The 23,704-nt window shown below is 39.4% G+C and overlaps 1 protein-coding gene across 1 annotated transcript in view; it reads right to left on the bottom strand.

Moving 5' to 3' along the window:
• PGM5 (phosphoglucomutase 5) overlaps window positions 1–23,704 on the bottom strand; it is a 68,167-nt gene that overhangs the window by 3,876 nt on the left and 40,587 nt on the right. Inside the window, exons 7-10 of the mRNA XM_062513097.1 lie at window positions 20,720–20,835; window positions 11,976–12,111; window positions 10,821–11,004; window positions 7,312–7,446 (exon numbers count right to left, since the gene is read on the bottom strand). Coding sequence (XP_062369081.1) covers window positions 7,312–7,446; window positions 10,821–11,004; window positions 11,976–12,111; window positions 20,720–20,835 — 571 coding nt within the window. The remainder of the gene's footprint in view (window positions 1–7,311; window positions 7,447–10,820; window positions 11,005–11,975; window positions 12,112–20,719; window positions 20,836–23,704) is intronic.

Raw genomic sequence — 23,704 nt, 5'->3', positions numbered from 1 at the left:
ACAAAGCGACAATAATTGTCTAACAAACTGCATTTGTGCTTGTGTTTTATGTCTTGACAGAACCATATAGATTCCTTTTATTTTGACACAATTAAGTGATATAGAACCCAGGACTTCTCATGTATTGATTTCAGTTCCCTGCTCTTGGACCATCTAACAACATAAACAATCATCTTTTATAATCACTCATATATACAATCTCATTTAACAAATTTTTTTCATATACCAAACAAGATCCACCTGAAAATCAGGGGTTTTTTCCCTCTGCTGCTCAATGTTCAAAACTCATTTCAGAAATTCAGTGTTTGATGATTAAGACATACTTTTAACCTTTTTTAAATTTTTTTCCTTTGTAATTGATTTGCCCTTTCCAATAAAAATACAAAAAAGCACTCCTCCCCCAAAATCTTTGGTTGGCTGCTGCTAATCTTATGATTCTGCAGCTAACTAGCACATTGTTTACTAGTCTTCAGCAGAAGTAATTGCAGCATTTGTGATTCACTGTGATGCCAGTTGAAGAATACCCAATACAGACAGCACACAAGTGAGGGAATTGGTTGATGTAGTTACACAGCCATTCATGATATTTGAAATGTCATGGCAGTCAGGGCAAATACCAAGGGAACTGGAGAAAGGGAAAAACATTGTACTCACCTTTAAGAATGTTAGAAAGGAGGAATACTGAGAAAAACTGACCTGTCAGCCTCACCTCTGCCTGGGAAGATCATGGAACAGATGGCCCTAGAGCTGTGCATGTGTATGACAGGGAGGTGATTCAAGACAGCCAACACAACTGCACCAAGGGCAGGTCCAGCCTGTTCAACCCAATGACTTTCTGTGATGGGGTAGTGGCATTAGTGGACAAGGGAAGGGTTACAGATGTCATTTATCTGTAAAGCCTTTGGCACAGTCCCCCACAATATCCTTCTCTCTAGATTGGAGAGACATGGATTCAATGAGTGGACTGTTCAGTGGATGAGAAACTGGTCTGACAGTTGCATCCAGAGGGTAGTGGTCAATGGCTCGGAGTCCCAATGGGCTTTAGTGACAAGTGTTGTCCCTTGGGAGTCCATAATGGGACCAGTGTTATTAAATATCTTCATTAATGACGTGGACAAAGGGATAAAGTGCACCCTTCGCAGATTTGCAGATGACACCAACCTGAGTGCTGCACTTGACACACCTGAAGGATGGGATGCCACCCAGAGAGACCTGGACAAGCTTGAGTAGTGGGTCCATGGGAATCTCATGGAATTTATAAGACCAAGTTCAAGCTCCAGGTATCAGCCCAGGCTGGGGTGAGCCCAGAGGTGAACAGATCAGAGCAGCCCTGCTGAGGATTTGGGGATGCTGGTGGGTGAGAGGCTGGACATGACCCAGAAAGCCAAATGTGTCTCCTGGGCTGCATCCAGAGCAGAGCGGGCAGCAGGGCAGGGAGGGGATTCTGCCCCTCTGCTCTGCTCTGCTGAGACCCCACCTGCAGTGCTGCATCCAGCTCTGGGGTCCCAGCACAGAAAGGACACGGACCTGCTGGAGGGAGTCCAGAGGAGGGACACCAAGATGAGCAAAGGGATGGAATACCTGCCCTGTGAGGAAAGGCTGATAGAACTGTATTTTTCAGCCTGTCAAACAGAAGCCTGGGAGCAACCTAACTGCATCCTTCCAGCACCTAAAGGGAGCCTATAAGAAAAAGAGGAACTTTTTACAGTGTTATGCAGTGACAGGGCAAGTGGGAATGGATTCAAACTGAAAGAGAGTAGTTTAGATTAGATACTAGGAAGAAATTCTTTACTGTGAGGCTGGTGAGGCACTGGAACAAGTTGTCCTGTGAAGCTGTAGATGTCTCATTCTCCATCTTCAAAGTTAGGTATGGATGGAGCTCTGAGCAATCTGGTTTAGTGAGAGATGTCCCTGCTCGTGGCGGGGGGGGGAGGCATTGGAACTAGATGATCTTTAAGATCCCTTTCAACTCAAACCATTCTGTAATTCTGTGACTCTATGACAACAGCTATTTATTGCTGACAGAATTCACATAGTAAATTATAATGTACTGTAAACAGAGCAAATTAAGTCACTATCAGAATAATGGGGACTATTAACTACTGACACTCTTTCCAGAACACTTATCCTGAAACAGCAGCATAACATGCTGAAGAACACACTGGATTTACAAGTACAACCACAGTAGATAATTCCTCTTTTTCTTTGTATATGAAATTTCCTGTTTGAATCTTATCCAAGTTCAATAATACATCCATGTGGCTAAACAAAGGACAAGACGTGTGGGGATGTACAAATACTAAATATTGAGGTGACCTTATAAAGTAAGGTTATAAATGAGACTAAAGGTCAACAAAATCTTATTTAGTACTTCATGCCCACTGAATATATCTCTACTTTTTACAACTGAATTAAATTTAGGAAAACTCATAACTCTGTTCACTTAGAAAAAGATGCATGCCAATGCATAAAGGTCCAATGCATATAAGACTTCAGAGAGAAACCTATTGTTTGTTATAACAAACTGAGCTTTCTGACATGCTAGCTGGGTGCCTATTTGAATACTTAGAGAAATAATTTTTAAATATAAACCTTCCATGTAAAAGCTATCTGGAAAGCACTGTTCTCAGGAAAGCCCAGTGATGAGGGGCATCACCTGTGACAAGTCACATCAAAGGAGTGGTCTTTAATTCTAGAGCAGAACATTTCAGTTTTAGAAAAGTGTTGGGCATTTTTTTCCATACTGTTTTAGATCTAGACTGCATCACTACTCTAAGTTACACAACATTCAAATGAATAACACATTGAATTGAATTGGATTTGTTTGAATTGAAAACACCGAGTTGTTTCTGATATACTTTGGAGAGAGTATGATGGTAATTTTTCTTTACTGCTCCTGATTTTCACTGTTGATATTGGTTTACAAGAAGAACTGAATGGAAAAAAATAGCAACCCCTTATCTCCCAGGTGTCCATGTCTACAAATTGCTTTAAATGGTCATTCAACAGCCAGAAGTCATGTCTATTCACATTTAGCCATGACCTCAAACATCTAATTATTGGCATATTTTACCACTTTCCCCTGAACTCTTTTGTTGTAATCAGGAAGGTGTCTATGCTTTATTCCAGTTTGAAAGTATTATCAGTGAATTGTATAAAAGATGGTACTAAAATATGGTTTGGGTGACTCTTATATTCATTAGCACCTATGGTTTACAACACATACTGGCCTACATATGAATCGGAATAAAAGGTCAAGAAGGTCCACTTCAACTCAAAAAGTGCCATAATAAGTGTTCCAGAATAATACGCACATCTCAACATGCACATTGGAAAATGCAGTTCAGGTGTTTGCTTATCTGTGAAAGATTTGCAGATCAGAAGTTACATTGTCAAAGACTACAGAAGCAAACTAAAAGAACTTGAACACTATTGTAAAGTTGGATAATTAGTTGTGGAAGATTTTGTATGTAAGGAAAAGGGGGTGGAAAAAGGATGCTGGTATAAGGCAAAGTCAAGCTAATTACCATAATGATTCCACAAAGTGGCACTTCCAACATGACTGAGTTGTCTGTCAAGACAAAGGCATTTATCATTTGTGGCAAAAAGCAAAATATATATCAAGGTACTTTTGCCTTTCAGTTCAGATTTTGACTGGAATTGTCACCAGGCAAAAACATGGAGCAGTGCATTATCTAAAACAAGATGATGGAAAGAGGTAGGGCAGTAAACAGAACCAAATGAGTATTTACTTAAACACCCAACCATCAAATACTCTTGTCTTGGTTTATGATATAAAAGGTATGAAACGGAGCTTTTCCTGATCAGCTGTTTCAGAAAAAGCGTAATAATACAAAAACCACATATAGTCATCTCCTCAATTACAAAGATCAATTACAGAAAAATATTCATTTATCATTCAAAATGTAACAATTTTCTTGAATACCATAAGGTATATACGTAACATACTCCTTTATGTCAGTGTTTTCCCCTTAACTGAGAACTTATGTATATGCTGTGTTCCTATTACTGACAGCAAATAGACAACAGAGGAAAACTACAGCAGCCCTTCCTAGAAATGCTGTTTCCTAAAATATGAGTTTTTTATTCACTCTCTTTTACATAGTTCACTGTAGACTATCAAGTGTTCTCCTGGGAAATGTTTAGTTATTTTTGTACATGACCATCTCCTAAAATTTACATTGTCTTGAAGTCCGCCATCTGCCTGTTGGATACAATCTATGACCTTGTTTCTAATGCACTCATGTTGCTGGCAAAGCATGCAGCCAGGGCAAGGAAAGAGATGTAATGGGAACTGTGCAATACTCTGCATTGAGAAAACAAATTAATTTATTGCATTGACATGAAACTGCTACTTATCCCAGAATTTGTGCACATGGCAAGAGATGAGGAGGGTGTCTACCGTACCATGTATTTCCTGAGACATTCTGGATATTAAAATGCCTATCTGCGCTGTATAAATGCAGGAAAGTCCCTGTAGCAAATTTTAAGGCAATGACGCTTCTACCCCTGGGATTCGGCAGTGAATATCCTGATTAAATTGCCAAAAGTGCTGTGATCTGTCAGGCTCTGTTACCAGCACAGAAAAAATCCCTTCCATCCTTTTTTCTGTCCTTGGTAGTAACAGTCCTTTTTGGTGTGCTGAATAGAAGACCAAACTCTGAAATCCTCAAGGGCAGTCATAAGCCTGGTCAGGACCTTCCCCTGGTCAGGACCTTCCCCTGGTCAGGACCTTCTCTTGCACTCTGCCCAAGGCCCATTACAGCCTGTCCCAGGGGTGCTGGTCCCTGCCTGAGCTAAGCTGTAGGAGAGCTTGTCTCCAGCCTTACCTCTGGCTCTGCTGCCTGGGTGCCCATACGATAGGCAGCTTCTTTCCCTGAAAGACTGCTTGGATATACGCTATATCTTGTCTCCAGTTTTGACTTTGACTCCGTCTCCTGAGTAGGTCCAGATGTTGCTTTGTCTCTGGTACCATCTCCTGGTGCCCCAGATGAACCTGAATCTGATCTATCACTTGTTGAGGGAGCTTGCTACCAGAGAGCTGCTCTTTCCTCCTCACTTTCCTGCTGTAGGACTGTCCCCTGGACAAGGGGGGCACTGCCTGTGGTGCAGCTGGTGTGGATGCCTGGTTCCTACTGCATTGTGCAGCACACCCATTCCTGCTGCTCCCTGGACAAGGTCTGTATTGCTGGTGAGACTTTATCCACAACTCTCAATATGTTCTTCAAGCAGAACAAAGAAGAAATGTAACAGTAGGGCAGCAGATTCCTCATTTTCTGAGGACAACCACTGCTCCCTCAATCTAGTCTCTTCACAAGTAGAAAATTCACTGAGAACATTTGCTGTTTTCCATTCTCATTTAGAAGAATGAATGTAAAATACTGAGTATTCACTATAGGTTACCTCAGGAGGCACACAAGACTAAATTCTGCCAGAGTATTACTTTTCTTACAGAAAATAAAACCTGTTAATGCAGTAACAATTCCACTTTAAAATGCTCATGCTTATTTGCAATGAGCCAAAAGTTTATCCAGATAATGCTGCCAGTATAACCTCCATTATTTTCTAGTATTTTTTTTTCTAGTATTTTTTTGCTGGGTCAGACAATAAACACGTTCAGATGACATTTTTTGGTTACATATCACAAGGTTACTGTAAGTCCACTTCAAACCTCTAAAATCAACTCATAGTCTGTCTCATACCGTGAATTATTTTCATCTGTGCCTTCATCTGTACAGGCATAGCAAGAAGAACTGTATTTAATGGTTATTGCAATCACAACTGATAAACAATTTGTGCTGTAACAAAATTTGATGTAACTGTGGTGCTTCAACTTGGTTGGTTGTCAGGTGACCACCAGGCCACCCTATCACTCCCCCTCCATTCTGCACTGCCCATGGTGCCTGCAGAGTTGTTTCTCACAAATACCCCCTTTTTTCCTTCCCAGATGCTGTTGCACAGTGGGTTTATTACCCTGCTTATGGATGTTATCACGGACGGGTATTGCTTTGGCCTGTGGTGGGTCCATCTAGGAGCCAGCTGGAACTGTCTTTTTTTAACAGCTTCTAGCAACTTCTCACAGAAGCCACCCCAGATACCAAAACTTCACCATATAAACCAAGTATACCAGCAGGTGCAAATAGGGTTGTAACAGTGCTCCCTCCCAATCAAAATATATTTAATGATCCTGCTAGATACACAGAAAATCATTAAAATTGTTCAAATATGGTCCTTTACTCTGTTGGAGCTTTAGCATTTTAAATATTCTATCCAAGAAGTTACTGAGGATGCAAACTGTTACTTTAAAAAAAAAAGCAAATAAATTTAATAGATCATATCTGCAGGCATGGGATCTGCAACATTTCCATGACAACTGAGACACTTTTCATGACTGATACATGACTGTTTAATAGCATAAAAAGAAACTCACTAAGTTTACAGTCAGAATCTAGTGAATCATCAAACACTTACCTAGGGTTCAAATTAATTTGACAGCATATAGGTTTTGGTAGATTTGCATTTGCATTCCAATCATGAGCACAGAACTACATGAACTTAAAACTACAGGGTTTTAATTTACTACAAGCCAAATGCTTGACTTCTTCTCTATAAAATCTCCTTATTCCTCTCTTGTATATCACAACTTAAAGAACATTTACTGAGAAGAACCTGAGAACGTGAAGTGTGATTTATTTTATTAATTGTATAAGGCATCTGTTGGACAATCCAGCAACTTGCTCTCAACCTTCACTCTTCTTAGGAAAAAGTCTGGTTATGATATGATATAATTTTTAGACAGCTGCATGTCTTTCCCTTTCAAGGAATCCTTATATTGTTTAGACTCTGGTATCTGTATTTCCTAACTGTACTCTGATTGTTAGGAATCCTTGGGATGCCTTAACTAAGTTGGTCTAAGATAATCTGCTTTAAAAATTGTTATCTTATTTTTAAAATATTGTTCCATAATCAAATCACAACTCTAAAAAAATTCTGAAAAAATTCAAACTAGAATGAATTTTCATAATAGACTTGAAGTCACTGCCCAACATTTAACATGAGACATCTCAGCCCTTAACATTCCTGTTGTGTGTCAGATATTACACCAACATATATTAAAACTGCAGGTCCTTCCTCAATAGGTGTGCATTTACAACACTAAGGAAATCACCTACAAAGACAGTACATGAGGTCAAAGCATTCAGTGTTGCTTCTGATCAAAGATGAAAACCTGTATCCACTGCTATTACCAAGGAAGTGCTTCACTTACTGACTACAATGCTACTGCATTACCTGTGGTTCCTTATTGTGTTGGCTAGGATCCTTTTCATAACTCTCTGCATAGATCCGCAGAGTAGCTCTCACATGACTAGAAGCACTCATTCTGAAGATGAGTCTGGAAGCATCTGAAAAAATAATCCGCAACCCCTAGGAAAGGAGAAGGAACAGCATATATGTAAGTTGGCAGTATGTTTACAAATCACCATTCACTGCTCCAAAACAAAAGTGAAAGGAAGAGTCATTTGGATGCCATTCTCCTTTCCCCACAACTTTGGATAACTCACTCATTACTCTTTTTTCCCCTCTGAAGACTGAAAATTATACTGTCCATTCTCTCCCACTCGCCTTAACAAATCCTCTGTTACTAATGCTTTTATATATTTTACTTGATTTGCTCCTATTCTGCATGGAAGAGCACAAAATCAATGACCTGAGAAATAGCTACAAAATCACTAAAGGTAAGCGGCCTAAGAAACAGCTACAGAATCCCTGGATCAAAAAACAGTTGTCAGTAGTTAATACAAAACCAGGGCCAGTTTTTACACCTCAAATAGCATCAATATATGACTGCAAGAATTTCAATAAGTCTGTAATACAATTTGGAAAACTTAAGGTATTAATTAATTTCAATTAATTTAAACATTAATTAATGCATATTAACTGTGTGTATAATAAAGACGATTGATTAATTCATTAATTAACTAAAAATCTGATCTTTGCTGCCTTCTTCACATATTTTTTTTCTTTTCTCCTCACCCCTTTTGTATTGCATATATGAACATGTTTTTTCACATGACCACAGACTATAATCTTGGATCCACGGTTTCTGTACACAAAGGCCATTAAGGCCAGAGGATTAAACTGAACAGATAAATAGTTGTAATATTGCAATATTCTACCATCTATGCACTAATACACATCCTAGTTCCTTTCATGTAAATGGTACCCTTAGACTAAGTGCAACCTCTGATAAGCCACTGAGCTTTTTTTCTGTTTTGTCCTTCTGCTGCCAAAGGTCTAATGCACAAACTGAGATCCTCACTACTTCTGTTTAAAGGGCAGTAAACCATTAAAACATGAGAGAAAAGAATTAAAATAAATTGATTTTATTTTTCCAGTTTTATCAGTAGCTTGATGTTGGAAATGCAGTGTGTCAATATTGTAAAGCATAAGTAAAACCTAAGTAAAACTTTTGTTTCCTCAGGCATTTGCCAAAGCACATTTAGCACCATATAAAGCATTGTTTGATAATCACAGAATAATGGAATGGGTTGGGTTGGAAAGGACTTCTAAAGGTCATCCAGTCCTGATGTCATCAGGTCATCATGTTGACAGCAGTGGGCAGGGGCATCTTCAATCAGATCTGATTGCTCAGAGCCCCATCCAACTTGACCTTGAATGATTCCAAGGATGGGGCATTCACCATCTCTCTGGACAACCTGTTCCAGTGTCTCACCACCCCCACTGTAAAAGAAAGTATTCCTTATATCTAGTCTAAATTTACTCTTTTAGTTTAAAACCATTACCACTTGTACTACTGCAACAGGCTCCGCTAAAAGAATTGTCCTCATCTTTCTTACAAGCTCACTTGAAGTACTGAAAGGCCACAATAAGGTCTCCCTAGAGCCTTTTGTCTCTTAGTATAATGGCCAACTTGTACCTCTCATCTTTATTCAAATTTTACACAAAAATGACACTGGTCCCTTTCCTGGATTGCTGGACCCCCAGAACCAGCACTGTTATATGCTGATGTCTGCAAAAACACAGTACAGCTTTAAAAATTAGAACAGTCTTCAAGAACAACAGAATGTTTAATTTAATTTTGTCTTATTACTGCAGTGTGATAAACAACATTCATGGATTTCAAGAAATAGAATTAATTAGAAGCAACAGTCTGTGTGTATTGTTCGCTGCCTATTTTCTCATTGCTGTGTTTGTTTCCTGAATATGTTGTTTATCAACACTGAATAATTACCATGTAGCCAGCTTCTCATTCATGAGACATTGCAGTCACACTGAATATAAATCTCTATTCCCTACGCTCTGGGGAACAAAATTTGGAACATGCTTCTGAATACTTACCTGAAAAATCTGCACAAAGCCTATGATAATCCAAAAGACATACTGCATTTAGATGATGAGCAAGCTACCCAAGGAAAATGGCAGCAGTGAACTGTTGTTTCATTTGCACAGATCAATATCCTCCCCAATTTAGTCTGCTTGGAGAATCACACTGAGGCTGCAGAAGCTAGAAATATGAAGCTAGGAATGTGTCCTTGTCAAAGGACAAACTGGTTGAACTATACTCTGATTAAGTAGGACCTTCTCCCTTTGAAACACACTCTTTCTGGTTTTAGAGGCTCCCTTTCAGAGTCCATCTGAAAAGAAGCCAAGTCATGTTTCTCTCTTTGTGTTACATGGTGATATGATTAGCAATTATACTACCATATAGAGTAAGCACTTTGAACGAAAAAATTAAGGGAAAGAAAAGCACAATGAAAATTCACAAGCTGCTTCTTAAAATTACAAAGGTCAAGAGTCAGCCATGCCTGTAATTTTCCACTAGACTTGGAAATGACAACATCCTTATGTCTTGTTTCAGTAGTAACATGCAAAAAGAAAGTAGCTCAGTAGCAGATAGGCTGCTTATATTTTCTGGATGCAATGATGAATGGAAACTATGAAGACTCTGAGCAGAAAGGCATGACAATAGTTTTAATTGCTTGTAATAGAATTTCCTAATGTCTGTTTAGGTCAAATAATTTAAAAACCAGAGAAACCAGGACCATAAAAATATAAACAGCATAAAATCAGAACAAATTTTAATAGTCATATTCAAGATACTTGAATATTAATTTATTCCTGGTAAAAGTACATGGTTACTTTTGAGTACATCATGAATTTCCAAACACTGAAGGCTCAGTTTGAACTGCAGTTCTTGATAACTAAGGAATCTCAGTATAGACAAAGTCCAGAAGGAACTGGTAATTTGGGCTAGGGAAGTCAAATATGCCTGCATAGTAGCCTTCTAAAGTCTTCTTTGTGCTACTGGCTACAATAGATATTGCATCTCAGTTATGTAAATCCTGTGGGTCACCAAGAACAAATAAGAAAATTTAATTTTTTTTAATATTTTTTTGTGATGTGTAGCTAGTGGAGATTTCAGACAGAAAACAGAAAAAGGAAAGATCTTCTTTCCATATGATATCTTCCACTGTTCTGGAAAAGGAACCCTCCCTATACATGCACATGCATTGCTCTCAACAGGGACTTAGCTCCCTCCTATAATCACTGTGACACTATTGTCTCCAGTTATGTACAGCTAGCACAAGATAAACCCAAGGTGGATTATTTTATCCAGACTGAGCTAATCTTAAGTAGGAAATGCAGTATCTACCACAGTAAAGGAAACACCATCCCATAAATAAATGGAAAGTCCTGCCAGCTGAACTTTAGAAACAACACTGTTGGAGACAATATGACAGCTGTAAAACTCTGCTAATCCCTCACTACAGCCATACCTGTCTTTTGGTCACAGTGCCATCCACAGGATCTATGTACTCAAAGCTGTCTGTTCTTTCCACACTGTAGATATTGTTACCCACAGCAAACTGCTGATGGCTGAATGATTTGTCAGTGATCAAAGCTTCCAGGTCTCTCATAATGAAATATGCTGTCCTGGGTTCCAGTGCTTCGTAATCAAATCTTGCATATATATAAGAAAAAAAAAAAAATGTAGAACCAGAAAGTAAGTCTCCAGTGCTGAGAAGACAGTTCTGCTTTCAGAGACTCTATAAACTCACAATTAAGCAATTCACTGCTTACTTCAAAAATCAGGAGTGTACCACTCAAGTACTGACTGCAAATGAAACCAGCACATATGTGCAAGTCCAGTGCCATCTAAACATTACATGTGTGCAACCACAGTTCTACACTGGCCACCTGACTCTCAATCAACAGAAAGCATCTAGAAAATGCAATTTCTAAAGTAGCCTAGAAAATACCACCAATACACAGCTGGCTTTCAAAACTTAATGACACAATCAGTGCAGTGCTCAACAAACAAGTGAAATAGAGAAAACTTTGCTACAAGTTTTGAGGAATAGCTGTGTTCAAAAGCACTTACAAATTGCAAACTCCTCTGAATAAAGTCTGGATTAAGAGAGAGAGACAGAAGCAAAGATGAAAATGACAGCTAGAACTCACCATATTGAGACCTTAATAAAAATAAGTAAATGTTTGTATCTTTGGAGGAGTTATCCTGAATTGGAAGTAGGCATAGGTTTCAGTTCTCACTAAAACTGTCACATGTTGGCACTTAGAGAAAAAAATGCAGGAGCAAATGTTGCTGGGATTATGTTTCTTTCTCAACATCATGTAACAAGCTGTACCTACATATTCCACAAGTAAATAACTGAAATCTTTCTGTCATTCAGTATTTAAAAATTCAGTTACTCATATGCCAGTAGCGACATACACATGTAGCTAGCTCCCTTTTCTGACACTTAATCCTCTGGAAAAACCTGTCTACAAAACAGTGATAATCTGTGGCAGATTTTCATTCACTAGTCACAGTGAACACACACTTAAGTGCACCTAAGAACATCTAAACAAGCAATGATTTTAGCAGAATTCTCCTACCAGCTACATAAGTGCCTTTTCCTCATTTTTCTCACCTGCAGTAGTAGTGCCGGCCAAATTTTGCCCAGTGATCCCTGACAATCTCCTCCACACTCTGCTTTCGAGCGGCAAGGATTGAAAGCCAAACTAGCACAGCCCACAGTCCATCTTTCTCTCTGAGGTGGTCAGACCCTAAAGAGACAGATATTAAGCACATTATTTGGTATCACTGCAAATCAGAAAACCAGGTAAGGAGGCTGAGCAAATGTCTCATTTAACTGTGTATGCCATATAACAGTAATCAATAGTTCTACCCTCAGCACCTCTGACATGCTCCAGACAGAAAACGAGAACTAATGCTTAAAATGTGATCTATTTATGCATGACAAAGTCCATACTTGCGAAGTTAAATAAAAATATGTACAAGTACTCGAATAGAAACAGTAGAAGCATGAAAACATTTGTAGTCATTATTCCTGCTCACTGATAAACAGTGTTTTCACACCGTTGCTGCTGTTCCCCAGAACGGGGCTAGATATGCAAATCCCAGCCATGAGCCAGAATGTTCTCCTTTATCAGAGTCAAGTTCAACAGCATCTCCTTATCTCTGCAGATGTCCATCTGCAGACGTCAAGCTGCAGAGAAAGAACTTCCCCATTCCATATGTGTTCCAAAATGTTCATGACCTCCAGTCAAGACAGCAACAAAGAGCTTGAAAAGATGTTTCTGGAGGGAAAAAGCAAACCAAGCAAACCAAAGAGTAGGACTGTTCCCTTTTTAATATTTCTTCATACCTCTCAGTGGTTAAGATGTTTGGATGCTCCAGTCTAGATCCCTTCATAGGTTTGTATTTATGAAGAGAGAAATTGTTCCAACAATGAAGACTAGGAACAGTTTTGGAATACCCCACATGATTTAACATGTAGACTCAGATCTAAGTAAGATCCAAGACCCCTGACACTCAGTAGATACTGATGGCAATTATAAAGGTTAAAAGACTCTCAAGAAACTTGAAGAGATATCAAACGTAGCCATTGGTCTAGCATAATAATACTAAACTTGGTTAAAGATTTTTGGCTGCAGCCTTATGGTTTCCTGTCTAGTCACACATTATTGAAACCATGAGTACAAAGCAAGCACAGTAATTCAGAAGTTTTGTTTACTCCATGAAATACCTACAGATTATGCAGGCAACCAACTGAATTATCTGTCTTTAGAAGATACTTAACAAAATCCATCACAGAGAAATCTAAAAACTCTCAGGCTGAAAACCCATTTTCTGAAATATTCTTCTTCCTCGAATACAAAAATCCTGTTGCAGCAAGACTGCTTTGTATGGCTGGGCTTTACATAACAGTCTGCAAGGTCCACACAGTCAGTCATCTCTCAGAACAGCTGTGTTTTGCTACTGGCAGAGGACAGCTCCCATAATATAAACTGATGCACTGAAGCTGTTAATCCTGTGAAAAACTATCAATATACTAAAGGCGTAAAAGGAAAATAACAAGACGTTCAGAGAGACACTATGATTCCTAGGGTCAATCACTGCTGTTACCTTGAACTTGCAGTCCCTCTTCTTGGGAGGGCACAACAGTCAGAGGTAACAGTCTCTGCTTATATGGATTTTCTAAGAGCCCCATTGCCACAGGTCTACCTGCTACTTATCCTTCTTGTGTTACATGTAAGCTCAACACTCTTTATCTAACATTAATCTTAACATTAAGTTAACTACCACAAGGTTAAATGAATGCAATTACTATTCAGCACAATATTTAAGTTGTATAGGAATGATTACTCAACACTTGTAGGTGAGAATAAAGATTTGCATGAAGATTATGTTTATATCTATGTGTTATATATTACAGAAAACAAGAACACTGTAGATAGACTTAAGAGCTTAGACAGCAACATGCCTTCACATTTGCAAAGTAGCTGTCATGATAGTAAGAATATCTCTTTTTGCTACTCACTATCTGCCTGGATCTGTAATCTGTGAGGTCTCTGCAACAAAAAGCAGTGTCCTATTACAACAGCCAGAGTTTAGGGCTGGTGCTTGAGGAACTCCTGCACGAGGAGCCACAGCTGACTTTTCCCTGCTTCAGTACTGCGAAAGTACTGGAGTGCCAACCAGCCAGAAGAAAAAGGGCAGGGTTATTTATGAACTCCCAAAGCTTTGCAAATAGCTTCAGATAAGAAAGGAAAATAAATGCCCCTCTACAAAAGACACTCAGGCATAGAATCACAGCGTTGTTTGGGCGTTTTGTCCTTAAAGGAACCTTAAATCTCTCACCTTTTCTACTCCCTCATTGCAGTAATATGCTAGATCAGCTTAAGGATATCTTCTACGGGAACACCAGCAATATGTCCTATGGACAGGACTTGTAGGGAAAGCAGACAGCAGAGTCACAGTCATTGTCACCAAAGCCAAGAGTCTGTTCCCAGATAATGGTGCAGGCTTCTGTCCCTGCCACCAAAAGAGAAACGTAGACTAGAACATTCACTTCCCCCTGAAGCATATACTGTTCCGGTAGCAGCAGGGAAAGTCATCACCACAGGGGCTAGGGATGCTCAGGATCACCTCAGGGGACTGGGAGCAGCAGGTCACGAGCAGCCAGGGTCTGTCCTGTCCCACCACCCCCACAGAGGGACAATCCCAGCTGCGGGCATCAGGCACTTCCTGGGAATGGGGATAGGGCAATGCCAGGCCAGGACGTGGGAGCATGGGCAGGCACGGCAGGCCTGTGGGGAGCTGGACATTGGCCCTGCTGCAGCACTGCTGGGGCTGACAGCCCTGGTGCTGCTCCTGCGCACAGTGGGGGAGCCCCAGTGGGCCAGGCAGGGCCCTGGTAACCGCAGGCTCACCCCAACCACGGCTGTTCCTTTCCTTCTTAACCCGCATGCCTCTGCATGCCTCTCCTTTCAGCCGCTCATCCTTAGCACAGAAAAAATTCTGTTCTGCCTAAAATGTCATCTCTGTTGCTGATTATCACCAGCCACCAAAATGGCTTAAGTGTCTCAACAGACACCAGCAAGAAATGGAGACATGCAGGTAAGCTTAACCCCTCAGCAATTTGCTCCAATATGAATGACCACTTATTCTCCTGCAGGCCAGCAAATCATACAGTGAAGAGCACTGCAGTCATTCAGCAAAACCATCTATATCATGACAATGGAGCAAGAGGCTAAGCTGAACATTAAAGATATGCATTCTGATTTAGCAAACACCTTAAGCACATTTCACTGAACCAAAATGTTCTAGTTGAACATGGACAGAAGCATTTCTGAAGAGCTCTTTGCTGCATTTTGAACTTTGTTCTGGTAAGGCTTAAGTGCATAAATCTATATGAAGAGGGCCGAATATATTATTCTTCATATAGATTTAGCAGATTTGGCATGTTCCCTGTCCTTGCATGTCCCTCAGAGGACATAAATCATTGCTTCTCAGGAAAAAGAAAGAAATGGAAGAATGTGATCCAGAGACATAGACTGGATATCTAGAAGCAACTCAACTGTTTCAGAATCAAAAATTGCCAATTAAAAATACTAGCCTGATACAACCACAAGGACAATAATCCTGTGTGCCCAGAAAGTGTTTCAATTTATTAGTCTTAATGGAAGTGAAACTGAGAACATCCATCAGCATGGTTACTGTTTACACATATGTTGTTGTATTTACTGCCCTTCCTTCTTTCAGGAAATAAAATCTACTAATGCAATTTTGTTACTCTGATTTTCACCTACCAAAAGTCATCTGTAGGTATCTTTGTTTGTTTTGTCTTAGTCCTACTGCCTAGCTCACATTGTAGAAACTCTAGGGAGCGAGTTTACTCTGCTGCTTCAGTTCAGCTAACACCATTCTTTGCTCCATAGATCCAAATAATTTGCAGAGGCAGACCTGTCCTGTACAAAGGGAAGAAGGAAAAGGTGCCTTGCAGCTCTGTACTCCTGAAGTTGCAATACTAACACCTCCTCCAGCTTGTGTGGGGTTCTGAGTAACCTCAGGATGATTCTCAGTGCTACTTTCAACTGAAACATTCCAGAATTAATGAATTCCTGATTCAGTTCAATGAGCTGAAGCAGGATGAAACAATAGAACAGAGGAGTCTACAAATATTTTTTCTGATTGACCCTTTATATTTAATTCACCTTTGGTAGGGGAAATTACAATAACTGTGAGGGTTTCAACAACTTATTTTTAAGTTAATTCCTTGTGTCTCCATATAACAGTAGGAAAAGTTACTTTTTACTACAGTAAATTACTATTTCCAGACACAGAGCATACAGCCTTGGCAAAACTCTCAGGGCATGTTCCCATTCATAGAGAAGTACTCAGCATAGAGAGTCTTAAACTGAAGAAAAATCTTCAAAGGCAGTAGCTTGAGAAACAAAGCAAAATCATGCAAATATGTTCATCTTATGATTTTTCTATTATCTGAAAGCTGTCTAACTTAGTCTGTATCTCAACTATCCAATTCTGATAGGGAAAGCAAGCATTATGCATCATATGCATGAATAAGAGAGAATTGCTTTTCCCTAATTTAGAAATCCCAGTCTATCATATTGTATTCTGTAAATGTGATTTTAAAACAAGAAAATTACAGGAGTTCACAAACTCACAACAAATCATTTTGCTTGCACATATTTGAGTCTTACTTGAGTCAGACCAGCGTCTGAAACTTAGCAATATTTTAGGCAAATGGAGATTATGGGGCATTCTGATCTGACGATTTTTTCAAAAGTTAGTAAGGTTAGTTTAGATTTTATTTTTATCACCAGGTAACTCCTTTGTGGCTTTCATTCATATCAGCAACAGCACATTTTTATATTCTCCACTAGTTCTTCTTCCATATAAACTTTCAGGAGAAGGGGTTTGATGTTAATAGAACCTGGGAATTTGGAGATGAAGCAAACAAATCTAAGAAAGTTGTAGCAAAGTGAAGTAGCTTAAACTGCAGAGAGATAAATCAGCCCCACAGTTCTCCTACTCCTGATTAATAGCTTGCTGATGAAATTTAGAAACTAATTGCTGCTGCTGAGGCCCTCCTTTGAACTGTGTGCTGGGCATTAGTCATAGAACCAGAAAGATACTAACCTCATCTGACAAGCTCCCCACACTACTACAAAAATGGAAGAAGTTTTTAAAGAGTTGGTTTAGCTCCAAGATCAGCTGCCAGAAAACATGTTTGGGAAATACAGCTGTACGGGATGTTTCCAACATCTTTTCTCCTTTTATAGCAGAAAATTTGCTTTTATTTACTTGCCAGACCAAAGTCCCTTATGTTATAAAACCAGGGCTCTGTATTAGTTGGAAATTTCAACTGGTCTTGATTACCTGGGTACATAAGCAATTGATTTCCAATGCAGTTTGATGACAGTAGGTGGATTTTTAGAACTCCTTTCTCTTACACAGAGCAGTGAATTTCCCACCCTAATCACTATATCATACACTTATATAAATATTCGATGCTGAAAGCTAAAGAAATGCCAAATTTCAGTTCCCTAAATAGATATGATTGTGCAAAAGCTGTAAAATTTATTCAAATGCCCAATACTGGCAGAAATATGTGAGGGTCACACAGCTAAGGACATATCTGAAAGATTCGCAATAAGGTAAATATTTGCTAAAACCAGCTCTCATTGCTAAAGTACTGCTTATCTTAAACCAGAACATGTTTTACAAATAAACCTTCTGGCATATGAGGACACTTTTCAGACATCTGCATTGAACTGAAAGATGATAAGGAAACTGAGGCAGCGAGAAAAACAAACTTCAGACATCACAGTCATTACATAATTTGCCCCAAAAGTATCACAGGATCCCAGAATGGGTTGGGTTGGGTTGGAAGGGACCACAACAGGGCATGTGGATCAATCTCTCTGCTCAAGAAGGCTTATGCCAGAGCACATAGCACAGTTTTACATCCAGATGGTTATTGAATATCTCCAGTGAGGGAGACTCCACAACATCTTTAGGAAATCCTTCTGTCACATACTTTTTTTACACAGCAACTACACATGGACTGAGGAATTCAAACCCTGTGCTCTGGATGCCCATGGGATTGAGTCTTGAGCATCCAGATTTGCCTTTAGATGGAATTGGATAAAACTGGAGGTCAAGAGGCTTTCTGCACTGAAGTGCTGCAGGTACAACAAATTTAATCTGATCAGAACATACCAGGATGGCAAGAATTTGCTGTAGACCAGCACTCCATGCTGGCCAGCAATATGTTGTTCAAGCACTTATTTAAAAGAGTCAGGATTTATCAGGAATCTGAAGAATCGATAATAGCATATAAGAACCAGGTTAATATAAGAAGCACAGAGTGGTAAGGAATGTAGAGACTAATCTGAGGTTAGGTCCGACAAATTTGGAAGACAGGCTACAGTACAGAAGGCAATTGTTTTAATGCCTCACAGAAAGATACAAGCAAAGAAAAAGTCAATGGCAAATGAATAGGGAAGTCAGGGCAATTTTTTTGCCTATCTACAACAGTCAAATCCTAGAGGCACTTCCTTGACCTCCATGAGTGTTTCTCTTCCAAATTCAACCACAATCAGATACTCAGGATAATAAAATCAGACCTACAGAGATCACAATGTCCTCATTGTTACAGTAGATCAAAACACTTTATTTTCATTTCTATATGATTAATCTCCAGGGCTGAAGTCCAACAGTACTTGGGACAGCCTTTTTAGCAAGACCTGAACATGCTTTTGCAATGTGAAAGGGAAATCTGATGTTTGATTTTTTTAATAACTGCACCATAAAATTTAAATTGCAAGTTTCCTCAAAGAGGACATGGCTTCTACTAAGCACAACCAATGATTCCTCTCTTCTCCCTCAGACAGAAAGCATCCGAAAGATTCCTACTCAACACTATCAGATGAAGATGGTCTAGGATAACTCCCCAGGCAAAGACAGATCTGTGGCAGTGGCTTGTCATGGCATACGGCACAGAGAGGTCACTCCTGTTTGTTTTATATACCTCTACATATAAGCCTGCATGCAGCAGGAGGTGCTGTATTCTGTGGGCTAAGGTATCTAGATATACTTCAACATATGGGAACTCACCATCGAAACTCTTACAAGTTCTTTCCAGTTAAAATCCACACTTAACTTTCTTCAGCATGATGATGAAGCCAGGAGGTTTTTTTCAAATAATTTGTGTGCTGCTGAGGTCATACTGATGTCCTTAGACACACCCAAATTTCATATAAGTATCTGGTTTTGCATGAGCAAGAGCAACTTCAGTATTTAGAGGGAAGAGGTACAGAATTGGCCCAGTGAAAAAGTATTAAAAAGCAGTGACAGCTGAAAACTCCCCAGTTCACATCTCTCATGGGTTAATGGAGATGCAGTTCAACAACACACTACAACAATAGCAGTACATTCTGAAAGGTACAACATCTTCCTGCCCTTCTCTCCCCAAATTACATCTCTCAATGACCTCATAGAACATGCTGTAGAGGAAGTTTCTATTCAAAAGATATAGCCAAGGTAATACAAACCTGTGCCACTCAGAGCACATAGTGAAGGCATACAGTTTGCTAATCATGGGACATTGGTTTTCATTGACAACAAAAAGAAATTAACATTCATTATAAATTTAAATTAACTCTCTTTTTATAAATAAGTCCCAAAGAAATACAACATATATTTGATTCTTGAATCACAGTCCATTCAGATCCATACAGCAAACAAGAAGATAATACATGAAGTTCCATGTCTATGGCTGCTTAAAGGTACCATGATTTTCAAAAAAGCAGCATTCTGCTCTCTAATTGACCCCAACCAACAGACCTAATACTTGACATAAGTCAATTAAAGCAAAATGAAATTTTTCATCAAGTTTCACTACATGCTAAGTAATTTTCTACAAAGAGCTGCAGCCAAGGTATTACACATTAGAAACAGTTAACTCCATAAAACTCACATCAAAATACAGAATAAACTATTAGCCAGGCGAATTATTAAATTATTCTGGTCTGTGTTTTTTTCAAAAATACTTGTAATATAGCCCTACTAATAAACAAAAAGGAAAAATTTCTGTGCCAGAATCCAGGAAAGAAAAAAAGAAACAATCCAAAATTTATTCTATTATTCTCATAAACTAAAACCACATTTGTGTAGATTTACAGACTACACAGTTCAATTATTGGCCCTACTGTTTACTGTCAATACTATATTTCTGATGGCTCAAATTTGTCATTCATTCCTCATTCTGTTGCTTGATTAGTTCTTGGGACTGATAAGGGAGTAACACCTAAGGAAAGCACAAATACTGACATATAACTGAATTTCTTCTAATGATGATTTTATCTGACACTTGACCAGTTGTGATGTTCCAAAAAGGAGAGCCTGCAACAGTTTTGTTTGGATGTACCATCAGGTATACCAGTCCTCATACTCTGTACACCTAATCACATTAGGAAAAAACATGCTGCTTCCATATAGGGAAAATCCCTCCAAATGCTGTTGCAGTCTATGAAAAGACTTGCAGTGGAACCAGTGAGGCTTTTTTTGCATTAGGTTCAAGTCAGAAGAGAGTGCCAGGCACCTCCAAAAGCTGTCTGGAGGGTAGTAAGAATTCTTGCCACTGCTGAATATCCATTTTCTATATTTTTCATGCCTCAAGGTGCTGGACGTCACACTTACAAGATGAACCTCAAGATGTGAACAACAGAGAGTTCTCTGTTTCAGCACAAGACAGACCTAACCTGCTGATTCTTTTGTGTTTGACTTGAGGCATCCAAGAAAAAATTAAAATGCTGTGGTAATTTTTGATTATGTATAACTTACCAGTGCCAAAACTCTCCTCACCACAAAGGGAACAACGTCCAGAGTCCATGAGATTGGAAAAATACCTCCATCCTGCTGGTGTTTCATACACAGGAACCTTCATTACTTTTGCCACTCTGGAAAACATACAATAAAACATCACATGATTAAGACAGTGATTTTTTTTAACATATTATCTGAGGTCAGTTGAGGAATATTCTAGGTCTCAATACATATCCTGACAGTTGGGCTAGAAGGAAAAGAAAAAAAAAAAAAACAAAACCAAGAACAGATCAACACTACCATTCAAAACTGATCCTTGTCTCAGCACATAACTTCCATCAGAACCCAAGTATGTTTATACATTAAGTGTATTATTTTAGAAAATACAGGACTTCAGTTCAATGGACTTTACCAGTATCTTTCTCTTCTTACTGCCCAAGAAACAGCTATCTGAAGATGGACAGTTTTGTAAGACTAATATTTTAATGGAAGCTCCTTTACAAAATACAGGTAGCCAAATATCAAAATGCTTGAAAGATACTTCTTGCAATGTGTTCAAAGACAAGAAAACACAGGAATGCTTCCATTAAAAGCAGTATGTTCTTTAAAAGCTTTTCCCAGTCTCAACCTGAATTAAAATTATTTTCCCTGTCCCCTATTACGTAATACAAGAAACCCTCTCGCTATCTGGGTGATGGGCCAGTGTTTTCAAGAACCAAAATTAACCACCTTTTAAGTTGGATGTGCATTCTTTCCCCCAGCTTGCTAACTGGTAAATATTTCTGTTTTAAACTATAATGAAAAAAAATCCTTTCTTGGACTAAAAAACAAGAAAGAAAGAAAACCCCCCAACAACTCTAGAGAACTCTAAATCCCAAGATGGGATTTACATAGAATGGGTATTACCAATCTTCTTTCTAATTTTATTTGCTGATTTTCATTGTGTGCCCAGGATTTTCAGAACTAACTTATAATACGGAAAGTAAGAACTAAGATACAGTGAAGCAATCTAACCAACTACCAAGGACCTTATGATTGCTTCAACTACAATATCTAGCAACATTTCTTGAAGCAAGAGAATTTACTTAATTTTAGCACCAGTCAAGTCAAAGCAAAGCAGATCAAAGGTTGATTCAACACAACACAATCTGTCTAAAAGCATCAAGGTGAAAGCAGTCACCCTTCTGATCAACAAAACACCTGTTTTCTGATAGCATATCTCTCTGTCTTAAATTAAGTGCATAAAATAGATGGGATAAACTGTCAAAATATGCCGGTACTGACCTTTTCAAAACCTGGTACATAAATATCTCTAAATGACAGAATCACAGCATCCTCAAGGTTGTAAGAGACCTTCATGATCATCTAGTCCAAATGTCAACCTAGCACCACCATAATCACCCCAAGTACCACATCCAGACACATCTTGAATACTTTGAGTTAATCCACCATCTCCATGAGCAATTTATTCCAACGTCTAGGCACGCTTTCAGTGAAAAAATCTTTCTAATATTGAATCTGAACCTCCCCTTGCACTTAAGGCCACTTCCTCTTGTCCTTTCACTTGATACATGGCAGAAGAGATTGACCCTGCCCCAGTTACAGCCTCCTTTCAGGCAGCTGTAAGAAGCAATAGGGCTCCCTCCCCAACCCTCCTCTTCTCCAGGCTAAACACCCCCAGCTCCCTCAGCTGCTCCTCACAAGGACTTGTGCTCCAAACCCTTCCCCAGCATCACTGCCCTTTCCTGGACATGCTCCAGCATTCCCCAGGTACAGGAGGACAATCCCTGCCCTGGTCCTGCTGCCCACACTATTGCTGGAACAGCCCAGGATGCCATTGTCCTTCTTGGCCACCTGGGCACTGCTGGCTCATGTTCAGCTGCTGTCCCCAGCACCCCCAGGTCCTTTTCCTGTGGGCAGCTTTGCAGCCACTCTGTCCCACCCTGTGGTACTGCCTGGGGCTGTTGTGAGCCAAGGGCAGGACCCAGCACTGGGGCTTGTTGAACCTCACACCACTGGCCCTGGGCCATGATCCAGCCTGTCCAGATCCCTCTGCAGAGCCTTCCTGCCCTCCAGCACATCAACACTTCTGCCTGATGGCGTTATGTGTGAACTTACTGAGCTGAATTCCATTTCCTCATTCAAATGACTGATAAAGGTGTTAAACAGGACCAGCACCAGTACTGAGTCCTCTGGGGAACACTACTAGTGACCAGCCACCAACTGGACTTAGTTCCATTCACCACCCTTAGTGGTGGCACAACAGGTCAGCCCTTAAGTATTCTCTCCGAAATTTTTACACTGTTAGCCTGCACTGTAATGTAGTCTCCAAATCAATCTTTCTTTTATGTAAGAATATCCATTCTCTAAGTTCTCTCCTATTCAGCCTAGGTGTTCATTTTTTTACTTAAATATTATATCTGAGTGATTTTTAAATGAGATAGAGTAAAAATTGCTGATATTTATTTGGAAAGAGCCCAAAATGTACATGAAGGAAAGGGTATTATCAAGATTTTTAATCCTAAACTTGGATTTCATACCTCTAGTTTAGAGGTAGGGGTAGGTACGTGCCTCCTTGTTTTTATACAGCACTACATATATTACTAACCCTCCATAAAGGAGGTTTCACAGGGCACAGCTGAACAGGTTTCTGTCTGGCTGTTCAAAATATCAGGAACATAAAGGAATTTATTCTCTGTGTGACAATAACTTCAAGCTGAAAACAGGACTGTACTTCCAAAAAAAAGAGAAAACAATAAACAAGAAGGCAATACCTAACATGCTGGAAGAGCAAGACCAATTCTCTTAAGGTAGCCTAACAACACAGCTGGAATATGTTTGCTTGCAGAAATGTTCCCATATCGTGGTACAGTTTTTGTAGAAGAAAATTATTTCCCATTTACTCTACCATATTCCTCTAGGTGGGGAACAAATAGCCTAGGAGGAACTTACCCTGACCAGTACTAAAAGCTTCCAGAGGCTGTAGCTGTTTTTGAAGAATTC

Source organism: Cinclus cinclus, chromosome Z (assembly GCF_963662255.1).
Source record: "Cinclus cinclus chromosome Z, bCinCin1.1, whole genome shotgun sequence".
Lineage (NCBI taxonomy): Eukaryota > Metazoa > Chordata > Aves > Passeriformes > Cinclidae > Cinclus > Cinclus cinclus.
This window is presented reverse-complemented; position numbering and strand designations above follow the sequence as displayed.